We start from the raw sequence: 25,162 nt of genomic DNA, 5'->3' as shown, positions 1-25,162 counted from the left end.
CGTATGTCCTTGTTTTTAAGTAAACCACAACTAGTCAGGACACTTAAACTGTAATTTTTTAGCCATCTTTAAAACGGAAGCAGGTACACCTACTGTGCCAACCTGTTTTATCACCGCTTTACCCTATTTTTTCTATTTTATTTATGCATTTTCTCCCATTTCCTCCCGATTTAGCATAGTCAATCTGTCTTCCACTGCTGGGGACCCCTGATTGCATTCAAGGAGGATATGTTGCTGCTCACGCCTCCTCCGACACGTGCACAGTCCTAGCAGACCTCTTCTTTTCGCACATGCATTTTCTATCTGCTAATCAGGGTCCTTGCACAGTGTTTGAAGACCCCACCCACATAATATGGTCATCCAGCCCCCTAGCAGACACGGTGGCCAATCAGTGTCTGCCGCAGGCACTGCCAATTATACCCGCTAGATGGAGTTCAGAAACTCGGTGCTGGTGTGCTAGTGGATTATCCTGCTGCCCCACCTGGGCACTGCTTTATTCTATTTAGGGTCGCGGTGGGTCCGATTCACTGGGCAAAAGGCAGGAAACACCCTGGATACCCTGGGCCCAATACATCACAGGTCAAACACACATTCACAAGCACACTTATACCTAGGGGGACTTTAGTATCTCTAATTGACCGGACTGCATGTCTTTGGACTGTGGGAGGAATTTCTTACTGTGAGGCGACAGTGCTACTCCCCAACCCACCTTAAACCAATGTAATAATAATAATAATGTCCTTTGATAGGATAAAAGTGAGTATGCTAACTCTTGCCAGCATATTTTAAGCAAAAGACAGTTTTATATTTTAAGTTACAGTAGACCCTTGAGTTACTACGGGTTAACATACGAACATTTCGGGTTCCGAACGATCTTTTTAACTTAACGTACGAACAAATTTTGGATTACGAACCGAAATTCACGAAACACGTGACGTCACGAACAAGTTGACTCCGATTGTCTCTCTCTCTATATATATACAGTGAGTGGAGAGCAGACGGTGTTTTCTACAGTATTATTATTTGTTGTTGTATAATTACTCCTGCCAGTAGCTGTCACTGTGTATCAGACAGAGGGGACAGTGATTCGCTGAGTAAAGTATTCTTTCTTTCTATTCTTTCTTTCGTGCAATTACACCTACAAAATACAACACTATTGAAATAAAGAAGTAAATAATAGAGAAATATGAGAGTTATTGTTGTTTCTGGTAGATACAATGTATTATGGTGTATGGTACAGCACACGTACTGTACTGAAATGTGATGTGTGTTTATGTACAGTACAGTACTACTGTGTAATGTTGTTAATTATTGTTTATTACAGATATGTCTATTCTATAATTTAAGATTTAAGGGCAAATATACTTGTATTTATAACAAAAAAGACAATTTAAGACATTAGAAAGGTTAGGTGGGGGGTGGTTTGGAAGGTCTGGCATGGATTAATTCTATTTACATTATTTCTTTTGGGAAAAATAGGTTTAACTAACAAACATTTTGACTTAAGAACAGCCCTTCAGAACAAATTAAATTCGTAAGTCAAGGGTCTACTGTATCTGAATTTATCTCAGATGTCATTATATATATAACACAATACACAACTCTGTAAACAGAATTTAGAACCTGTACAAGCATGTGCTGTTAAATTAAACATTAAACATATTATACAATTAAAATTAAAAAGATTGAGCTAAACATTAAGAAAATTACAGCACAAGTGATTTTGCTGAATGATCTGGAGGAATCACTCTTGAACCTTGTTTCTTGGACGAGCTGGATTTGCGTCTAAAAAAGGAAGAAATCGTTTATTTTACATAAATCTCATTTAAACTTTTTATATATACTCATGCTTGAAAACAAAAACATTTAAAGCTTACCCCCGTTTTAACAAAACAACTGTAACTGCAATTACTATCACCACCATCACCACACAGGTCGACACCATAAAGTACCACAGCATATCTGTCAAAAAGTAAGGAAAGTTATTACGTTTCATTTAATACATACCATTAGGAAAATTAAAGGAAATTAGTGTCTTAATATGTAATAAGTGTACCAACAATACAAATCATCTTACCATTCAACCTTGTATGATCTTCCTCTGATCTGGTAACTTCTGTAGATGAGATATTTTGCTTGGGTTTCCGAGCTGCTAGAATTAGAACAACAACATCAAAAATTAAAACCACATGTCTCATAGCACTATGAGCATACTGATTTAAAGTTTACATAGCATCAATTCAGTACAATTCCCCAAAAATTATGGTAATTTTTCCAGAAACATTACAAAACAATTAGATTAATTTTTGAAAATTACAGCAAAGTACAACCCCAAATCAGGAAAAAGTCAGGACAGTATGGAAAATGCAACCCAAGATATTTCATGCTTTGTCTGCTCAACTTCATTTCATTTGTTAATATACTTTCCTTCCTGCATTTTAGGTCTGCAACACCATCCAAAAAAAGTCGGGACAGGGGCAATTTAGGGGTTGTAATGGGGTGAAAAAAACTAAATAATTATGTAATTCCAAACAGGTGATGTCAACAGGTGATTGGCTGAAAGGCTGAGTCTGAGATGACCAGATGATCTCCAGTTTGTCAACAAATGTGTGAGAAAATTATTGAAATGTTTAAAAACAATGTACCTCAAGGAAAGATTGGAAGGGATTTGCATATTTTTCCCTCTACAGTGCATAATATCATTAAACGATTCAAGGAATCAGGAAGAATTTCAGTGTTTAAGCTGAACGCCCGTGATCTTTAATCCCTCAGACAGCACTGCATCAAAAACCGCCACTCAACAATAGCTGATATAACCACATAAAGGGATTACTTTGGCAAACCTTTTGTCAAGCTCTACAATACAGAGTTACATGCACAAATGCCACTTTACTGTGCAAAAAAGAAGTCTTATGTTGTCCAGAAGCGGCATTGACTTATCTGGGCTCGAAGGCATCTAGGTTGGACCCTCACATAGTGGAAAGGTCTTTTTTGGAAAAAAATTTATTCCGTGTGCTCCGGACCAAAGATGAAAAGGACCATCCAGACTGTTATCAGCAATAAGTCCAAAAGCCAGGGTCTGTCATGGTATGGGGCTGTGTCAGTGCCCTTGGCAAAGGTCATTTACACTTCTGTGATGGCAGCATTAATGCAGAAAAGTACATTGAGATCTTAGAGCAACATATGCTGCTTTCAAGATGTCATCTTTTCCAGGGACGTCCATGCATTTTTCAACAAGACAATGCAAAACCATCTTTTAAGAGTGGTGAAAACATAAATATCTCAGGGTTATCCTGTCTGCAATAAAATAAAAGTCAAAGTAAATGTAAGAAACTGTGTTTTTTATTATTTGCACTTTACATGCTGTCCCAACTTTTTGGGGATTTGGGGTTGTGTTTTTCAAGCATTTTTTAAAAATAAATGTTTCCTTTGTTGTGTCCTTTCACACAGTGAAAATGGGAGAAAATGCATAAATAAAATAGAAAATAAAATAAATAACTGCAACACCTGACGTCCTGAGAAATTATCTTAGAAATTAAGTCTATTTCAGCATAAAATGTTTATTTATTCATCCTCACTAACCACTTTTTTACACATAAGAGCAATCTAGAGAAGCCAACCAACCATTTGCATGTTTTCTGGAAAGTCTGTAATGTAAACAGCAAAAACCCTTAATGTATGTTCCCTGCAGTCTTTATTTACAATGATCACTGTTGATGAATAGTTAATGGGTTGGACCAGGTGAGTTAGAGCAGGGTAGCATGAAGCCATGAACTAAACCTCTCTTATCATAGCACAATATTTATAGTGCATAAATACTTACTGAAATACGATCTGTTCTGAATGGCTTGTTGAAACATGTTGCACCTAACAAGACTGGGATGATCCAAACCATCACAGGTGCATCGACTTTGAAGCACAGATCCTATTGTGTCCACAAAAGCCCTTCTGCATTCTTTGTCCTCACTGAGCAAAAGGTCTGGATCTATGACATGCAACAGCTCTATTGTTGAATATCCAACGTATGAAGCGACCTCTGGACCAAAACATTTGGTCAAGAATGCTTGAAATATCTGCCTGTTAACAAAAATGTAAGTAGCTTCATTAGCAGTTCTATCAGTGTAGCTTTTATATTTTTTATATACAGTAGTTATCCAAAACTACACCAACCAGGCATAACATTATGACCACTGACAGGTGAAGTGAATAACACTGATTATCTCTTCATCACGGCACCTGTTAGTGGGTGGGATATATTAGGCAGCAAGTGAACATTTTATCCTCAAAGTTAATGTGTTAGAAGCAGGAAAAATGGGCAAGCATAAGGATTTGAGCGAGTTTGACAAGGGCCAAATTGTGATGGCTAGACGACTGGGTCAGAGCATCTTCAAAACTGCAGCTCTTGTGGGGTGTTCCCGGTCTGCAGTGGTCAGTATCTATCAAAAATGGTCCAAGCGAAACCGGAGACAGGGTCATGGCCAAGGCTCATTGATGCATGTGGGGAGCAAAGGCTGGCCCGTGCCATCCATGTAGATGTTATTTTGACACGTACCACCTACCTAAACATTGTTGCAGACCATGTTTCATGGCTGTGACCTCTTTCAGCAGAATAATGCACCCTGACACAAAGTAAAAATGGTTCAGGAATGGTTTGAGGAGCACAACAACGAGTTTGAGGTGTTGACTTGGCCTCCAGATTTCCCAGATCTCAATCCAATCAAGCATCTGTGGGATGTGCTGGACAAACAAGTCCAATCCATGGAGGCGCCACCTCGCAACTCGTAACAGGAGTTAAAGGATCTGCAGCTAACATCTTGGTGCCAGATACCACAGCGCACCTTCAGGGGTCTAGTAGAGTCAATGCCTCGACGGGTCAGGGCTGTTTTGGCAGCAAAAGGGGGATCAACACAATATTAGGAAGGTGGTCATAATGTTATGCCTCATCTGTGTATATAGGGACTTGATCACTAACTAACATCTCATTCTTAAATCATAAACATTAAGTACCAGCTCACTTTTTCTGAGCAGGCTTTTCATGTGATCATGGAATATGTCTGTAGGAATAAATTTTCTACTCTAGTTTAAGTAGACAACAGTCCAAGAACACAAATCTGCTGAAACCCTGTTAGAACAATTTTTCTCTTTAGAAAATAAGAAATGAATAAGAGCATTAGCAAGTACATGTTAGTTCTCAGCTCAAGTGCTTAGTAAAGAAGTGGGTTTTTAATCGTCTTTTGAAGACGTTAAGAGACTCGGATGTTCGCACAGACAGAGGAAGTTCGTTCCACCACTTGGGTGCTAATACAGAAAAGCCTTAATTTATGTCTTCCCCGAGTTCTAGGTGGAGAATCAAGGCGAGCGAGACTAGTGGCTTGGAGGTTGCGTAGTACAGAGTAGAGAGTGATGAGTAAAATAACCTAGTAAGGTAGTTTGGAGCTGGTCTATTTTTGGCTTTGTAGGCGAACATTCAGTTTTAAACTGAATGCTGGCAGCTACAGGAAGCCAGTGAAGAGAACACGGCAGTGGGGTTCTCTTAACTGGCTTCCTCTAGCTGAATGAGTTGCAAGGGTTTAATAGTGGACATGGGAGCACCTGCCAGGAGGGAGTTGCAGTATTCACGCCAAGAGATTACAAGTGATTGGACAAGAATCTGAGTAGCTTTCATAGAGAGAAATGGATGAATCTTCTTGATGTTGTAAAGGAGGAACCAGCATGATCAAGAATCTGAGTACCTTTCATAGAGAGAAATGGATGAATCTTCTTGATGTTCTAAAGGAGGAACCAGCATGATCAAGAATCTGAGTAGCTTTCATAGAGAGAAATGGACAAAACTTTTTGTTGTTGCAGTAAAGCAGGAACCAGCACGATCAAGAATCTGAGTAGCTTTCATAGAGAGAAATGGACGAATCTTCTTGATGTTCTAAAGGAGGAACCAGCATGATCAAGAATCTGAGTAGCTTTCATAGAGAGAAATGGACGAATCTTCTTGATGTTCTAAAGGAGGAACCAGCATGATCAAGAATCTGAGTACCTTTCATAGAGAGAAATGGATGAATCTTCTTGATGTTCTAAAGGAGGAACCAGCATGATCAAGAATCTGAGTAGCTTTCATAGAGAGAAATGGACAAAACTTTTTGTTGTTGCAGTAAAGCAGGAACCAGCACGATCAAGAATCTGAGTAGCTTTCATAGAGAGAAATGGACGAATCTTCTTGATGTTCTAAAGGAGGAACCAGCATGATCAAGAATCTGAGTAGCTTTCATAGAGAGAAATGGACGAATCTTCTTGATGTTCTAAAGGAGGAACCAGCATGATCAAGAATCTGAGTAGCTTTCATAAAGAGAAATGGACAAATCTTTTTGTTGTTGTAGTAAAGGAGGCACCAGCACGATCAAGAATCTGAGTAGCTTTCATAGAGAGAAATGGACGAATCTTCTTGATGTTGTAAAGGAGGAACCAGCACGATCAAGAATCTGAGTAGCTTTCATAGAGAGAAATGGTCGAATCTTCTTGATGTTGTAAAGGAGGAACCAGCACGATCAAGAATCTGAGTAGCTTTCATAGAGAGAAATGGTCGAATCTTCTTGATGTTCTAAAGGAGGAACCAGCACGATCAAGAATCTGAGTAGCTTTCATAGAAAGAAATGGACGAATCTTCTTGATGTTCTAAAGGAGGAACCAGCATGATCAATAATCTGAGTAGCTTTCATGGAGAGAAATGGACGAATCTTCTTGATGTTCTAAAGGAGGAACCAGCATGATCAAGAATCTGAGTAGCTTTCATAAAGAGAAATGGACAAATCTTTTTGTTGTTGTAGTAAAGGAGGCACCAGCACGATCAAGAATCTGAGTAACTTTCATAGAGAGAAATGGACGAATCTTCTTGATGTTGTAAAGGAGGAACCAGCACGATCAAGAATCTGAGTAGCTTTCATAGAGAGAAATGGACGAATCTTCTTGATGTTCTAAAGGAGGAACCAGCATGATTAAGAATCTGAGTAGCTTTCATAGAGAGAAATGGACAAAACTTTTTGATGTTCTAAAGGAGGAACCAACACAATCAAGAATCGAAGTGGCTTTCATAGAGAGAAATGGACGAATCGTCTTGGTGTTATAAAGGAGGAACCAGCACAACACCCAGCTTGTTATCCAGGACAACACCAAGGTTTCATACATTATCAGACAGTCTGATCTAAATGTCATCAAGAGAGATGACTAGATCCTGGGTTGGAGATTGATCTCCAGAAATAAGTATTAGCTCTGTCTTGCTGGGATTAAGTTTTAGGTAATGAGCTGACATTTATAGTGAGATATCTCACATAACTGCTGAGATGTGAGTTGAGACTTGTGTGTCTAAAGGGGGAAATGGCAGAATGAGCTGAGAATCATCTACAATAATGGATTTGTAACCATGGCTTAACATAACTATCTATAATATATTATGGAGTAAGAGGATATTCCTAGATTTAGATCATTTCAACTAAAGTGACTTGTTTGAGATACACTGATGGCCAAACCTGCAAAGTGCATTTCCAGTGCAATTGTCCAGCATCTCCAGGCAGTTCCATGGAGGTGACTTGTCTTGTGAGCAGGAGTTGGGATTCAGCATGACCTGACAATCCTGGCAGTCCTGGTCATCAGTCACACATTGGCAGAACACCAGCATTTCAGCCACATTATCAGGCAGCCCTGAATAAAAGCCTCTTGCTTCTAGTTTACAACGACTCTCATCACAATAAGGAGGTGAACAGGACTGGACGAACGGCACCAACTGCCTGTTACACACTTCATCTTCGAGGCACAGTTTCATTCCATCTTGGCATGATGTATTTGGGCCAGGCACTTAATAGGCAAAAAGAAAATGCTTTATTTTAGATTTTTAAACTGGACCGAAAACAAAATAATTCTGTTGCTGGGTTTTGTTTAGGGTCAGAAAGTTGGGTAAAGTACTTATTAACCTGTAACCCAGTACACTAAATTTGGGATGTAATACTATAGTAAACAATGGATGTTGCAAGGTTTTTTAATTTGCAGTTTACTGCTGTGTCTAAGAAAACAAAAGAAGCAATCAGACGAATTCTCAGGTGGAGAGAGCTGCAAACGTCTGTACAAACTCAATTTCAAAATGTTGAACGTAAATAAAAACATACTGCAATGATTTGTACGGTGATCATTTTTGCATATACACAGATCAGGCATAACATTATGACCACCTTCCTAATATTGTGTTGGGCCAAAACAGCCCTGACCCATCAAGGCATGGACTCCACTAGACCACTGAAGGTGTGCTGTGGTATCTGGCACCAAGATGTTAGCAGCTGATCCTTTAACTCCTGTAAGTTGCGAGGTGGGGCCTTCATGGATCGGACTTGTTTGTCCAGCACATCCCACAGATGCTTGATTAGATTGAGATCTGGGGAATTTAGAGGCCAAGTCAACACCTCAAACTCATTGTTGTGCTCCTCAAACCTTTCCTGAACCATTTTTGCTTTGTGGCAGGGCGCATTATTCTGCTGAAAGAGGCCACAGCTATCAGGAAATACTGTTTCCATGAAAGGGTGTACATGGTCTGCAACAATGCTTAGGTAGATGGTACGTGTCAAAGTAACATCCACATGGATGGCAGGACCCAAGGTTTCCCAGCAGAACATTTCCCAAAGAATCACACTGCCATAGTGCATCCTGGTGCCATGTGTTCCCCAGGTAAGCAATGCACATGCACTCGGCCATCCATGTGATGTAAAAGAAAACGTGATTCATCAGACCAGGCCACCTTCTTCTATTGCTCCGTGGTCCAGCTTCGATGCTCACGTGCCCATTGTTGGCACTTTCGGCGGTGGACAGGGGTCAGCATGGGCACCCTGACTGGTCTGCGACTATGCCACCCCATATGCAACAAACTGCGATGCACTGTGTATTCTGACACCTTTCTATCAGAACCAGCATTAACTTCTTCTGTTGGATCGGACCACATGGGCCAGCTTTTGCTCCCCACGTGCATCAATGAGCTCTGGCCGCCCATGACCCTGTCGTCGGTTTACCACTGTTCCTTCCTTGGACCAATTTTGATAGAAACACCCCACAAGAGCTGCAGTTTTGGAGATGCTCTGACCCAGTCGTCTAGCCATCACAATTTGGCCCTTGTCAAACTCGCTCAAATCCTTACACTTGCCCTTTTTTCCTGCTTCTAACACATCGTTTAAGGATAAAATGTTCACTTGCTGCCTAATATATCCCACCCACTAACAGGTGCCAGGATGATGAGATAATCAGTGTTATTCACTTCACCTGTTAGTGGTCATAATGTTATGCCTTAGAATTTTGACTTCAACTTTTTTTATATTTTTGTTTCATTCAAGTACTGAAGGTAGTTTAGTAATATGACTATTATATGATGAATTGATATTTTGTAACATTTGGAAAATATTACATTTAAAATCTAAATAATTATTGCATATAATTATTTAAAAATGTAATGCATTTTGACTTTATACCTGGAAACATATACACAAAAAATGACTAAGTATAATAAAATATACAGTATGTTTAAACTTACTAAAAAGACATTACCATATGTTAAAAGTCTGCTTGCTTTCCATTCTTCCTTTAATTTGTTGTTTTTGAGATCTAGAAAAATATATGTAAAGTAATTATTTGGTCAAACATTATGTAAAACACAACACAGCCAAAGCTATGTAGACACTCTGACTAGTTTAAGATAAATATAAAATCAAGCACACAGTCATGCAAACTTTGTAAACAAACAGGAGCATGGTTTAAATTAGACTTCAGTCTGACCTTTGATGACCAAATATGGTTTTCTTCGATGCAAGCAGACCTCCATAGTTGGCTACCATAGTGTCAATTGTATGCTGCAGTATGTAATGAGATACTAGATAATTATGTTCTGGTCAACATTTGCTTTCCTATTTTAGCATGACAGTTTCACCATGAACAATACTTTTCTATAAAGAAATGTTGTTTTTCTGGGTTTGGTGTAGCTGTACTAGCCTGCATCAAACCCATTTAGTACCTCTAGGATGAATTGTAATGCCAACTGTAAACATCTGTGCACAAATTCACTGAAACTTAGTTTTTAAATAAAAGTAAACCAGTATGGTCCAAAGATGTTTACAAGTCACAAAATACGAGTCCGAGTCAAGTCACGAGTCTTTAGGCTTGAGTCCGAGTCAAGTCACGAGTCCATATAATCTACACAAAACATATATTGGAAATGTAGCGTAGAAACAACGAATATGTAAGTCCAGATAAAAAAACAACAGATTAGCGACTGTATTTTGCCATTTTACTTTAGTGCTTTTACTTTCGTAGGTACCAGTTAAAAACTGACATTTTTGTTTTCATTGCAAAACAAAAGCGCACAATAAATCAGGCACTGCGACGAAAATCTAAAACACAGCAAAAAAAAAATCCATAACCACTGCTTACCTTAGCTTATGTTCCTCCAGAAGCTATTAAATTAATAACCCTGTGTCGTCCCATTAGGAATATTATCCATTAGTTTGTAAATGTGCATATAATTTAAAACCTCCAAAACTTTTCCCGGTTGTGAAGTAAAACACTAACTCAAGTGTTTCACTGACACATCGCTGCAAACTAAATAAATACAAATAACAGCATTTCTTACTAAAAATTACAATCAGAAGGTCTGATTGGTTCAGAAAGCACCAGTTCTGTGGGAGCGTTTCATTCACACCAGCTGTTCCAGTGAAGTGCACTACGTAGGGTATTTCACCATTTTAAGTAGGGAGCGACGCTTCATCACTATACCGGAAGCTGGCTGAAATATTTACCCATTGCGTGCGTTGCGGGTTAAAATGGCTGGAGCGTTATTAGAGAGCAAAAAATGACACGATCAGAATTATGTTATATATATATATAATTGTCACACGTAACTAATGTTAACACATGCTGCTGACTTTCGGTGTCTTCAAGTCATTTTTTGCGAGTCACGAGACGAGACGAGTCCGAGTTGAGTCTGAAGTCGCTGTGTGTGCGACTCGGACTCGAGTCGCCATCTCTGGTATGGTCATGTGATTTGTTTCGTTTCTATTCAGCCAAAAGCTAGTAAAAATAACAAAGGCTGTTAGAGCAGTAAAGAGGTATCAACTTCTAGTCTGGCTGTCAGGAGATTACGTGTAGATCTATAAACCATATTAAGAATTGGTTTGGATATAAATTAAATGAGTATACAAACCCCTGGCTGGGCTGCTCTCCTGCTGAGCTTCCTCTTTTGATTTGTCAGGTGCACTTGAGATCTCGCCATCTGCTGAATATCACCAGCTTTAGTTTACAGGCATTTACAATGTGAGTTCAGAAGTGTGTGTGTGTGTGTGTGTGTGCGTGCGTGCGTGTGTACTACACAGTGTACCTGAAAAGGTATAGCAAAGAGATGCAAGCAGCTGTAGGGTATTGCATGGGTCCACCTCAGCGCACACACAGTCTCTTGACAAAAGGGAGAGGTTTAATATCGTCTGAATGGTCACATTACAGCTCTCCGAACTTTGCATTTGGCAGCTGCTGCCTGATAAAAACAAAAGCAGAAGAGCAGGTTTTACTGGAAAAACCTTTAATGGTCACTTATTCATGGATATAATGCAAGCTATGTTGTACACATCTACAACCCCTGGCAAAAATTATGGAATCACCACTCTTGGAAGATGTTCTGTCAATTGTTTAATTTTGTAGAAAAAAAAAAAAATCACAGACATGCCACAAAACTATCATTTTTTAAAATGTCAACCTTCTGGCATTAAGAAACAATAAAAAAAAGAAACAAATATAATAGTTGTGGTCAGTCACAATTGCTTTTTTTAGATCAAGTAGAGGAAAAAAATATGGAATCACTCAAATCTGAGGAAAAAATTATGGAATCACTAATTTGCAGTTTAAAAACAAAACATCTGCAGCAGATTAGATTTGCTAATTATTCTTCAGTTTAAAAAGAGTGCTTACACCTTGGAGAGCTGTTGCATAAAGCAGATTGTCATGAATCATGGTTCCAACACAAGATATGTCAGTTGAAACAAATGAGAGGATTATAAAACTCCTTCAAGAAGATAAATCATTGTGGAATGTCGCAAAAGATGTTGGTTGTTCCCAGTAAGCTGTGTTTAAAATCTGGACCAAGTACAAACAAAATGGGAAGGTTGTAAAAGGGAAGCATACTGGTAGACCAAGTAAGACATCAAAGCATCAAGATAGAAAACTTAAAGCAATATGTCTTGAAAACAGAAAATGCACAACAAAACAAATGAGAAACAAGTGGCCGGAAAGTGGAGTCAATGTCTGTGACTGAACTGTAAGAAATAACCTAAAAGAAATGGGATTTACATACAGAAAAGCCAAACAAAAGCCACCATTAACACCTAAAAAGAAAAGAACAAGGTTAAAGTAGGCTAAAGAAAAGCAATCGTGGACTGTGGGTGACTGATTAAAAGTGATCTTCAGTGATGAATCGCGAATCTGCATTGGGCAAGGTGATGATGCTGGAACTTTTGTTTGGTGTCTGTCCAATGAAATTTATGAAGATAACTGCCTAAAGAAAACATGTTAATTTCCACAGTTGTTGATGATATGGGCCTGCATGTCGGGTAAAGGCACAGGGGAGATGGTCTTCAATAAATGCCAAAGTCCACATTGAAATTTTGGACGCTTTTCTTATTCCATCAGTTGAAAGGATGTTTGGTGATGATGACTTCATTTTTCAAGATGATAATGCATCTTGCCATAGGGCAAAGGACGTGAAAACTTTCCTTCAAGAAAACATATAATGTCAATGGCATGGCCTGCAAATAGTCCGGATCTCAATCCATTTGAAAATCTCTGGTGGAAATTGAAGAAAATGGTCAATGACAAGGTTCCAACCTGCAAACAGCAATAAGAGACAGTTTAAGGCAGATTGATGAAGAATACTGTTTGTCATTAGTTAACTCCATGCCTCAGAGAGTTTAAACCATTATAAAAGCCAGAGGTGGTGCAACAAAGTAATAATGGTGCAGTGTTTTCTAATGATTCCATAATTTTTTCCTCAGATTTGAGTGATTCCATATTTTTTTCCTCTACTTGATCTAAAAAAAAGCAATTGTGACTGACCACAACTATTATATTTGTTTCTTTTTTTATTGTTTCTTAATGCCAGAGGGTTGACAGTTTGAGAAATGATAGTTTTGTGGCATGTCTGTGATTTATTTTTTTTCTACAAAATTAAACAATTGAAAGAACATCTTCCAAGAGTGGTGATTCCATAATTTTTGCCAGGGGTTGTATATGGAAAAAGTTACCCTCTTTCATGAATTAGTGAATTATTTACAACCCCAAATCAGAAATAGTTGGGACAGCATGGAAAATGCAAATAAAAAAAAAACACATTTACTTACATTTACTAATATGTAAGAGTTTCTTACATTTACTTATTTTTACATTTACTTATTCCTTACATAGGCTTCTTTTTTGCACAGTAAAGTTTTAAGTGGCATTTGTGCATGTAACTCCGTATTGTAGTGCTTGACAAAGGTTTGCCAAACTAATCCCTTGCCCATGTGGTTATATCAGCTATTGTTGAGTGGCGGTTCTTGATGCAGTGCCGTCTGAGGGATCGAAGATCTTGGGCGTTCAGCTTAAGCTTGCACCCTTGGCCTTTATGCACTGAAATTCCTCCCGATTCCTTGAATCATTTAATAATAGTATGCACTGTAGAGGGAGAAATATGCAAATGCCTTCCAGTCTTTCTTTGAGGTACATTGTTTTTAAACATTAATAATTTTCTCACACATTTGTGGACAAACTGGAGATCCTCTGATCATCTTTGCTCATCAAAGACGTGTGAAGCCTTTCCTGGATGCTGCTTTTGTACCAAACCATGATTATAATCACCTGTTGGCATCACCTGTTTGGAATCACATCATTATTTAGTTTTTCACCTCATTACTAGCCCTAAATTGCCCTAGTTTTAACTTTTTTTGAAATGGGTTGCAGGCCTGAAATGCAGGAATGGAGGTATATTAACAAATGAAATAAAGTTGAGCAGAAAAAACATGAAATTGTTACAGGATGGGGGTTGGTGGACCCAAGAGCAGAGCTCTTTAATATATTTAAAAAAAACAAGGTATGAGGTGTGGAGACTGTGTTTGTGTGCTTTTACTGTTGAGTGCGTGAGGCTGGAATTCAAACCAGCAACTCACTGAACCAAAGAGCAGCGTGTTACCGCTGCTCTACAGGGAGAGTGGGAAAATGGGTGGAAAAAGCACCTCAAAAGGTGGTAGTAAAAAAGGTGGGAACGGCAAACAAGGGAGACGCTGAAAATGGCGTACTCAAACAAAGAAAGGTAATCAAACAAAGAAAGGTAATCAAATAAAGTCAAAGACAAAACTATTTTTAGCCTTGGGGCCGAAAACTGTCCTTTAACAAAAAATAATTTTTTGATAAATAAACTTGAAGGCAGGGAGCTGAACCCTTTAAATTCAGCTCACCCTTTTAACACAGATGTTCTTAATGAGTTTATACCTCAGTTAATCTATTTATTTTTTCGTTTCAGCTTTCTGTTCTTTTTCTCTCTTTTGTTTTACTTGTTTGTTGTGGCTTGGCTTGCCTTGACTTGCCTTTACTTTACTTTTCACCTTTTTGCTAACTACCATACCGTCTGCCCCTCTACAAAGGTGCAGCACTAAGCAATGGTTTGAGTGAGCTTTTATGCAGCACCCTGCAGGTGTTCCTGATTAGCAGTAATCAGTGCTGGGGCTTCTAGGAACTGGAGTTCTGAGAGCTGCTCCCAGCTGCTCTCTCACCGTGCCGCCCAGGCCCCCTGCTGGTGACCGGTGGCATGCACCGACCCCTTACAGAAACATCTCAGGTTCAAACTGTCTGCAATCAAATAAAAGTTAAATGTGCCGCTCAGGTGGCGTAGCGGTAAAACACAGAACTGGGATCTGGAACCAGAACTGGGATCTGGAATACATCGTATCGAATCTCTGCTCTGCCTTGCCGGCTGAGGCTGAGCAGCCACATGAACAACGATTGGCATGTTGTTCATATGGGCAGGACTAAGCCGGATAGGGTCTCTCTCTTATGACTAATGCAATTACGACCTCTGCTGGCTGATTGATGGCGCCTGCACAGAGATGAGAAAAGAGTGCTCTCAGGGTGTGTCCCTCCGTACACGCAGCTAAGCTGCACTGCACTCGTCAAAGTGTAGGTGATAAGATGCATACGGCATGCTGCCCACGTGTCGGAGGGGGCATGGGTTAGCTTTGTTCTCCTCAATCAGAGCAGGGATCGGCATTGTTGGAGAAAAAGCATGATGCAATGGGGCAATTGGATGCACTAAAAGGGAGAAAAAGGGGAGAAAATGCATAAAGAAAATATATTAAAAAAAAAGTTAAATATAAGGAACACTGCGTTTTTATTTTATTTGCATTTTCCATACTGTCCCAACTTTTTCTGCTTTGGGGTTGTACCATAGCAGCACTTCGGTAGCGTAGCAAGCTATTATGCTTTTCACCGATGCTATTGGTCAGCCGGGCATTTATACAGGCTATGTCTGGAGATGGGGGGTTTTGGAAGGTTTGCAATGCCGCCCTGTCTGGGGTATTCCTGCCTTGTACCGAGTTTTCTGAATCTGCTGTGACTCTGACCCTAAGATAAAATGAAAAATGTAATATTGTAATTTCATTTATTGTTTTCAACTACGCATTTAAAAAAAGTAAGACTTAGTGGTAGCCTAGTGGGTAGAGCTTTGGGCTATCAATCGAAAGGTTGAGAATTCGAATCCAGGCTCTGCCATGCTGCCACTGTTGGGCCCTTGAGCAAGGCCCTTAACCCTCTCGGCTCCAGGGCACCGTACAATGGCTGAGCCTGCGCTTTGACTCCAGCTTCCAAAACAAGCTGGGATATGCCTGTATATGTATGTATGACAAATAAAGGTGTTCCATTTTTCTATTCTATTGTTGACCTGTCACTTTGATAGTAAGTAAGTAATTTTCGCTGGTGAACGCAAAACTTCAGTTTTATGCATCATATTACCTTTCCAATTTGCCAAATTTGTTTGTGGTCAACACAAGATATGTCTTTTAAGTTTTTTTCAATAAATAGGCTATCTCTTTGTAAAGTCTGTGGGTGTGGTAAAATTTATCAAATTTAAAAAAATAAGATTAAAACAGGTCAGAGACGTAATTGTATTAGCACAGAAAAAATTATGGTAAATATAAAATTACAACCACAACCAAAAGTATAAGGACACCCCTTCCTATTATTTAGTTCAGGTTTTTTAGCCACACCCATGCCAACAGGTGTACACCATGACTTTTTCAACATAAATGATGTGCTTTCAAATTCCTGAACAGATTTGGGAATGCTCTCCTTTGATTTTGGATTACTGTGCATACAGCAAGGTCTGTAAAGACACGGTTTAACAAGTTTGTTGTGGATATACTCCAGTGTTATGCACAGAGCCATGATCTCAAACCTGCTGAACATCTTCAGGGCTGAGTTGAAAAGCAAACCACACCTTACGATCCATCATCAGTGCTTGACCTTACAGACACTTTGAATAGACATACGTACATTTCCATTTGTGTAAAGTTGTCCCAGAACAATCTAGGCTGTTGTAGTTACAAAGGATTTTAATGTGTAAGGAGAGGATTCTGTTTTAATAGCCAAGTTTTGGAATGTGGAATGGAATAAGCATATGGTCAGGAGTCCACAAATCTTTGGCTATATAATGTATAGTGGAAGTAGAGTCACATAATGCAATAGATAAATTATACACCGATCAGCCATAACATTAAAATCACCTCATTGTTGCTACACTCACTGTCCATTTTATCAGCTCCACTTACCATATAGGAGCACTTTGTAGTTCTACAATTACTGACTGTAGTCCATCTGTCTCTTTGCATGCTTTGTTAGCCCCCTTTCATGCTGTTCTTCAATGGTCAGGACTCTAACAGGACCACTACAGAGCAGGTATTATTTGGGTGGTGGGTCATTCTCAGCACTGCAGTGACACTGACATGGTGATGGTGTGTTAGTGTGTGTTGTGCTGGTATGAGTGGATAAGACACAGCAATGCTGATGGAGTTTTTAAACACCTCACTGTCACTGCTGGACTAAGAATAGTTCACCAACCAAAAATATCCAGCCAACAGCACCCTGTAGGCAGCGTCCTGTGACCACTGATGAAGGTCTAGAAGATGCCCAACTCAAACAGCAGCAATTGATGAGTGATCAGTTGCAGTGACTTTACATCTACAAGGTGGACCAACTAGGTAGGAGTGTCTAATAGAGCGGACAGTGAGTGGACACGGTATTTAAAAACTCCAGCAGAGCTGCTGTGTCTGATCCACTCATACCAGCACACCACACACTAACACACCACCACCATGTCATTGTCACTGCAGTGCTGAGAATGATCTACCACCTAAATAATACCTGCTCTGTAGTGGCTCCTGACCATTGAAGAACAGGGTGAAAGCAGGTTAAAAAGATATGTAGAGAAACAAATGGACTACAGTCCTGAGCTGATAAAATGGACAGTGAGTGTAGAAACAAGGAGGTGGTTTTAATGTTATGGCTAATCAGTGTATACTCGACAGTCAGGTAAGGTTAAATGGAAAAACTAATAGTCAACAGTAGATATCCATGATTAAAAATCAAAATCATGCTCTCCACTGCTAGAAAGCAAAAAGCTTAAATTATAAAAGAGGTTTCTTTATTCATTTATCTACCTTATTATCTTGGTCAAAGACCCAACACAATACAAAAATATGATCAAGACAGGATGCCAGTCAATGGCATTGATGGATGAAAATCACACTTTTACGTTTTAAACACTCACCCCAAAAAGCAAGTTAAGAGTAGCCAGTCCAGGCCGCTCAGGTGGCGCAGCGGTAATAACACATGCTGGAACCAGAGCTGGGATCTCGAATACATCGTATCGAATCTCAGCTCTGCCTGCCGGCTAAGTCTGAGCGGCCACATGAACAACGATTGGCCTGTTGTTTAGATATGGGCAGGACTAAGCCGGATGGGGTCTCTCTCCCATGACTGGTGGCTGATTGATGGTGAAAGAGTCATAGATGAGAAAAGAGTGCTCTCAGGGTGTGTCTCTTCATACACAACGCTGAGCTGCACTGCACTCATCAAAGTGTAGGTGATAAGATGCATACGGCATGCTACCCACGTGTCGGAGGGGGCATGGGTTAGCTTCGCTCTCCTCAATCAGAGCAGGGATTGGCATTGGTGGAGAGGAAGCATGACGCAATCGGGCAATTGGACGTGCTAAAAGGGAGAAAAGGGGGAGAAAAGAGTAGCCAATCCATCTACTGACATGTTTGGGAGTTCTGAGGAAACCTAATACCAAGAAGAAACCAAGGGTAATGCAATGATCTCAAGTGATACTGGATAACAAGATAAAGAAGCGAATCTGCTCTGGGCTGTTGCTTCTAAATTGGGTTATTCTGAGTTATCATCTATATTGTGCTAAGAAAATCGGGATGTTATTATAGCAAACTTATGACTATCTAAAAGATAGCCATGGCATCAGAACACACACAAACACACAGAAAGAGAGAGAGCAAGTGTTTACCTTCAGAACCACAGATATTATTCAGAAGAGACATTCCACTTTTGCAGAGCTCTGATGAAAAGCAAGCTTCAATCTGTGACAAACAACCTGTAGATAGCCTGGTCTTCCATAGCAGACAAAGCACTAAAGAGAAAAAAATGAGTGTGTTTGCTTTGCAGTACAGAATATGCCTCACCCAGATAATGCTTTACATTTTCCACTCTCTAAGAAAACTTAACACAATGTTTTCAGTGTCTAATGGATTTGTTTCCATTTAGTAAAACAGCATTTGTGAGGTAGGGCAAGATGCCTTGGCTCATAATCAGTGTTACACACTGTTTATTCTAATGGTCTTAGTTAGTCAGTAGAGTTAAGGTCTGGTTAATTTTGGTTTGGTTAATTTATATTTAGTTAGTTTTATGTGAAATTGGTACTTATTGCATAATTGACTACACATATGGTTATTTCTAAATATATTACTAAGAATTTAATAATGTAAGTTGAGTCTCTGATAGTAAAAAAGCCGCTAGTTTCTACCTTGTATTATTGCCTTCTTGGTTAACTATTTGCTAGATACAAACTTTACCCACATACATCAGTTAACAGTTAGTCAGCAAGACAAAATAAATAAATTAAAGACATTTGGGTTGCATTCTGTGTACTACCTAGGGTACTAATGATATCACTGGTAGCACACTAATTATGCCTAGTTCACACTACACGATTTTTGCCCTGATTTTCACTCACCGACTGGTCGGCACTAAATTTGCCGGCTCAGGAGCAACTCGGCGTTCGCTCGGCGATCGAAACTCGGCTCTCGATCGCTATGTGTGAACTACTCAACAACTCGATCCGAGCGGCCCGCCGAGCACTCCCCGACCAAAGTGAGATTTCTGGCATGTCAGATATCTGAATCTGAGTTGCCCGACTGGCAATGAGTGCTATGTCAAACAGCCAATGAGAACGTAAGATACGGTGTGAGGGGAAGCGCAGGGGAGAAGTTGTAAAAAGGTGGGACAGGGGCGTAATATAGTTTATATCGGAATACATCGACACACAAGTTTTACAGTATTTCTGACCTTATCGTTCTCTACAAAACATAACGCTGCATTGCAAAAATATTTATTAACCTCCAACTCCAACTATAGAACAAACCATGCTGTTCACGTAGCCAAATCCACTCAAATTCATTTATTTTTTCTCTTTGATTTTACGCTGCATATTACCGTACAAACTTTGATTGCTCGCTACTTGTTCACGTGCATTTTTGGACGTGGTATCATTAAACGTAGTTTGGGAGACCAGAGAAGCTCGCCTGCGATTCCAGTTGGTGATAGATCGTGTAGTGTAAAACCTCCTATCGCCGATCAGTCCTGTAGTGTGAAAGCCACACCGACTTGAAAGACTCCCAATTAAAAGAGACCCAGTCGTGTAGTGTGAACTGTACACACTACTTTAAAAAATAGTTTTACTAAATCCTTCAAGCACTTGGATTGGCCTAAACAACATGAGGACATTTGGCTCCAGTCCTGGTGGTCTGGGCAGTCTGGTGCTCTCATGTTTGTCGGATTTGCTGGCGCTGTATTTTGGCTTCTGGCTGCGCCTGATCTCTGACCACTAGGATCGGAGCTGCCCACCCCGACTATAGACAAAGGCTTGGGGTCCTTGGTCACAGAAAATTGTGGTGATCAGGGATGTTGGGTTGCTATAGTTCTGCCTCTCTTTTCCGATCACTCAGGTTTGATGACGGTGGGGGAGGTGGGTGCTGATGTCCTGTGCAAGCCTTCATGACTTTGCTACCTGCTCGCTCTCCCTTTTAGTGATGCTGTAATAACTAGGGGTGCCTCATGCTACTCTCTGTAAAACTGATATTTTACATTTTCACATTTTAACTGCATTTTCTGTTGTTTTACCCCAAGGTGGTTCTGATAAAAACCTGTTTACCTATCCGAGGTTGAATCATGCAAGTCGAGACTGCCGTGCCAACAACGCTGCTCCTGCTAGATGTGACAGATACCTGGTGTGTTTGCACCAAAAATGTCAAGAACTCAGTCTGGACTTTATCACAAACTGGACTGAATAATGAAGAACTCCAATTGTTTTCATTAATATTTTTTGCAAGTTATAACTTTTAGTTTATTTTAATTTTGTGTATGTATGATTTGTGTAAATCCTATTTATTCAAATGATTCTTCAGGCCACCCAAGGAGGATGAAGGTCCCTGCTGAGTCTGGTTCCTCTCAAGGTTTCTATCTGTAATTTTAAGAGGAGTTTTTCCTTGCCACTGTCGCCCTCGACTTGCTCAACAGGAGTTTTTGGTCTGTTGGTCTTGGATTCTGTAAAGTTGCTTTGAGACAATGTCCAAATAATATTGACTTGACTTGACATTTACAGCATGCATTTATGTAAAGACCATTTCAATACTTTATTAGAGCTCAAAAACAGTATGATACAGCAGGTAATGTGGGTGCTGCACAATAACATACAGTAAGTTTAAATTTTGCTTTTAAAAACTGAAAAGTCATCCTGTGTCTATGTGGATTTACTTCACTCCAATTTTCTTCTACCTTTTATAAACCTTTCTTTTGGAGCAAGACACAATGCTGAAATCCTAATTAGTTTACATGCAAATTTTTTAAATTGTGTTTCAAATAAAATAATTCAATAATACAAATATACACGATCAACCATAACATCAAAACCACCTCCTTGTTTTTACACTCACTGTCCATTTTATCAGCTCCACTTACCATATAGAAGCACTTTGTTGTCCATCTGTTTCTCTACATACCTTTTTAGCCTGCTTTAACCCTGTTCTTCAATGGTAAGGACCTCCACAGGACCACCACAGAGTAGGTATTATTTGAGTGGTGGATCATTCTCAGCACTGCAGTGACACTGACATGGTGGTGGTGTGTTAGTGTGTGTTGTGCTGGTATGAGTGGATCAGACACAGCAGCGCTACTGTTGTTTTTAAATACCGTGTCCACTCACTGTCCACTCTATTAGACACACCTACCTTGTTGGTGATGTAAAGTCAGAGACGATCACTCGTCTATTGCTGCTGTTTGAGTTGGTCATCTTCTAGACCTTCATCAGTGGTCACAGGACTGGCTGGATATTTTTGGTTGGTGGACTATTCTCAGTCCAGCAGGCACAATGATGTGTTAAAAAACTCCATCAGCATTGCTGTGTCTTATCCACTCATACCAGCACAACATCCACATTTACATTTACATTTTCGATATTTAGCAGACGCTTTTATCCAGAGTGACTAACATTACTGTCACAGTATATTATATAAACAATTGAGGATTAAGGGCCTTACTCAAGGGCCCAACAGTGCCAGCTAGGCTACAACACCACCACCATGTCAGTGTCACTGCAGTGCTCTGAATGATCCACCACCTAAATAATACCTACTCTGTAGTGCCTGTGGTTAGGCCTGTGGTAGCCTAGTGGGTAGGGCTTTGGGCTATCAACCGTAAGATTGGCGGTTCAAATCCTGGCTCTGCTATGTAGCCACTGTTGGGTCCTTGAGCAAGGCCCTTAACCCTGTCTGCTCCAGGGGCGCCGTAAGTTGGCTGACCCTGCGCTCTGACCCCAGCTTCCAACACCAGCTGGGATATGCGAAGAAAGAATTTCATTGTACTGTACATCTGTATATGTATATATGACAAATAAAGGATATCTTTCTAGTGGTCCTGTGGTGGTCCTGACCATTGAAAAACAGCATGAAAGGGGGCTAACAAAGCATGCAGAGAAACAGATGGACTACAGTCAGTAATTGTAGAACTACAAAGTGCTTCTATATGGTAAGTGGAGCTGATAAAATGGACAATGAGTGTAGAAACAAAGAGGTGGTTATAATGTTATGGCTGATCGGTGTATTTATCTTTGCACATCTTTCAAGCGTTGCGCAAGCTCATTAAGCAATGTGTTCAATTGTACTATTATTATTATAAAAATTTGGCATTATTTATATGAATATTTGGTTTACTTATTATAGGTCTAAAATTGTACTTGTATTAAACAACTAAAAGAAGAATTTGCATTAAACTGAGATTTAATACATCAGTGTTCCAGTACTAATTGGCCTGGCTAAGAACATATCTTTTCTGCACTATAAAAACATGATGTTTTATCATATTTTAGATACAAAGTCAAAAGGGCAGTAAATAATAAAAACAATTTTAATGTACTTTAAATAATAAACACTGACCCTGACACTAGTGATCAAGTTGAATCAGTTGCAATTAACTTTAAGATAAGTGAAATAAAACATAAAAAGCAGCGTTACTTACACAGCAAAAGCAGTTTGTTCTTCATGTTCTCCTGTGAAGCTTCAGTGTTTGTGCTGCAGTTCATTGTGCACCTGCACTATAGAACACCACCACAGCTGCTCTGTTCCCGACTGCCCACGACCAAAGATGACGTCAAGTCATGTAACCTGTTTAGGTAGGTTTCGTGATTTGCATGTACCACAGCACAAAGTAGAAATAAATCTATGAGACACGGATATGTTCACAGGTCTGTTTCAATGGCAAAAAGTAAACAATTAAAGTTTGCAGAGGCCTAATCAAATGCTTGACTTAAACCCAACAGAGAGTTTATGACTGAAACCTAGCAGTGTGTCTCAATTAAAGCAAATCTGTGAAGCCTAATGTAGATGAAATAAAACAATTCTGCTAAGACAATTTCTCCACAGTGATGTAACACAGGGTTTTTCAACCTTTTTGGACATGCGCCCCCTTCCGTGTGCCGACCACACACACACACACATCAACCCTTGCACAAAAACTATTGCAAAAGCTCTTGACAAGCTAAAATAATATAATTAACATTGTGCACATCATACATACGCTGCAATTTAGCTGATTGAAATATTTACTTTAAAAAGATAACACAGCTCTATCTTATTCAATGCAACAACAGCCTATTTCTATGAGCACATTATATAAATGTGTGGTTCAATTTCAGTTACAGCTAGTCGTAAATCGTAAGCGGTACTTGCTTTTGATTTAGATGAGGCAAAACAACATCAATTGCTAAGTTCGCTGGTTCAGGATACTCTGCTTTGACTGACAGACTCAGGTGAGCTAACTTTTAGCTCCACGGGCAGAACGAGCCTGACTTGGCTACGCTCTGTGGTAATAGCCAGTTTAATTCAGCCTCCCACCTGTAAGGAAAGCGAGTCACACAATATGTTCCATAGTAGCTGGTGTTTATTTAAAACCACAGCATTCATAAATAACAGTAAAAACGAATATGTGACTGAGAAGAGAAACTCAGAACATGCACAAGCTTCGCTTCATACGAATGGACTCTTGACTCACTTATAGCGATATTGTAAACAGAGCATCTCCCACTATACACCTGTCTTAAAAACATACACACACACATGTCCTATAACAGCAGTCATTGTTTTTGTCACTGATTTCTTTTCATTGTTAGCCCTATTTTTAAGTTTTCCTGGCCAGCGGTCTTTTTTCCAGACTGGGCAGGATAACATTAAACGTGCGTGGGCGTGGTCAGCGAGACTAATCGTTTAGACACACCTTCTCATTCAGTGGTTTTTCTTGATTTATTTTTTATTTTTTCTACATTGTAGATTAATACTGAAGACATCCAAACTATGAAGGAACACATATGGAATTATGTAGTAAACAAAAAAGTGTTAAACAAACCAGAATAACTTTTATATTTTAGATTCTTCAAAGTAGCCACCTTTTGCTTTGATGACAGCTTTGAACTATCTTGCCATTCTTTCAATCAGCTTCATGAGGTAGTTACCTGGAATGGTTTTCCAACAGTCTTGAAGGAGTTCCCAGAGGTGCTAAGCACTTGTTGGCTGCTTTGTTTTCAGAATCAGAATCAGAATCACTTTATTTCGCCAGGTATGTTAAACATACGAGGAATTTGCTTTGGTGATACACTCGATGATACACACAACAGTCCACATAGTAGTACAAACAATACACATAATAGTACAGACAATTACACATGTATGATCCACCGGCAGATGGCATCCGGCACTGACAGCTGGGACAGTTTGACCTGCAGCAGCTCTGGCACTATGGTGTTAAAAGCCGAGCTGAAGTCCACAAAGAGAACTCGAACGTAGGTTCCAGGACTGTCAAGATGCTGTAGCATGAAGTGCAGGGCCACGTTGACTGCATCATCGACAGATCTATTTGCTCTGTATGCAAACTGCAGGGGATCCAGTAAAGAATTTGTGATGGTCTTCAGGTAGGCTAGGATCAAGCGTTCGAAGACCTTCATGACTACAGATGTCAGGGCTACAGGTCTGTAATCATTCAGTCCAGAAATGTTCGTTTTTTTGGGGACTGGTATGATGGTCGATGTTTTGAAGCATGAAGGAAGAGAGCAATTAAGTTCTAATGATCTGTTAAAAATGTGAGTGAAGGTAGGTGCCAGTTGATTGCTGCAGTGCTTAAGGGTGGATGGAGAGATTCCGTCTGGCCCAGGAGCTTTTCTCACCTTTTGTTTCTTAAACAGTCTGTTAACGTCCCGCTCGTTGATGGTTAAAGGAGCCGGGGACAGAGGTGAGAGACTCAT

General features: G+C 39.7%; 1 protein-coding gene across 1 annotated transcript; it reads right to left on the bottom strand.

The window, feature by feature from the left end:
• Window positions 1-1,706: 1,706 nt before the first annotated feature.
• gfral (GDNF family receptor alpha like) lies at window positions 1,707-25,162 on the bottom strand. The gene is made up of 10 exons (XM_062996348.1): window positions 24,718-25,162; window positions 18,605-18,727; window positions 11,393-11,545; window positions 11,219-11,290; window positions 9,571-9,627; window positions 7,518-7,842; window positions 3,824-4,077; window positions 2,078-2,152; window positions 1,878-1,962; window positions 1,707-1,785 (listed from the first exon to the last, which is right to left on the bottom strand). The coding sequence occupies exons 1-10, from the start codon at window positions 25,160-25,162 to the stop codon at window positions 1,707-1,709; spliced, it is 1,668 nt and encodes a 555-aa protein (XP_062852418.1).

Source organism: Trichomycterus rosablanca, chromosome 5 (genome assembly GCF_030014385.1).
Source record: "Trichomycterus rosablanca isolate fTriRos1 chromosome 5, fTriRos1.hap1, whole genome shotgun sequence".
In the NCBI taxonomy this organism is placed as follows: Eukaryota; Metazoa; Chordata; class Actinopteri; order Siluriformes; family Trichomycteridae; genus Trichomycterus; species Trichomycterus rosablanca.
The sequence above is the reverse complement of the archived record's forward strand: the minus strand, read 5'-3'. Positions and strand labels throughout refer to the sequence as shown.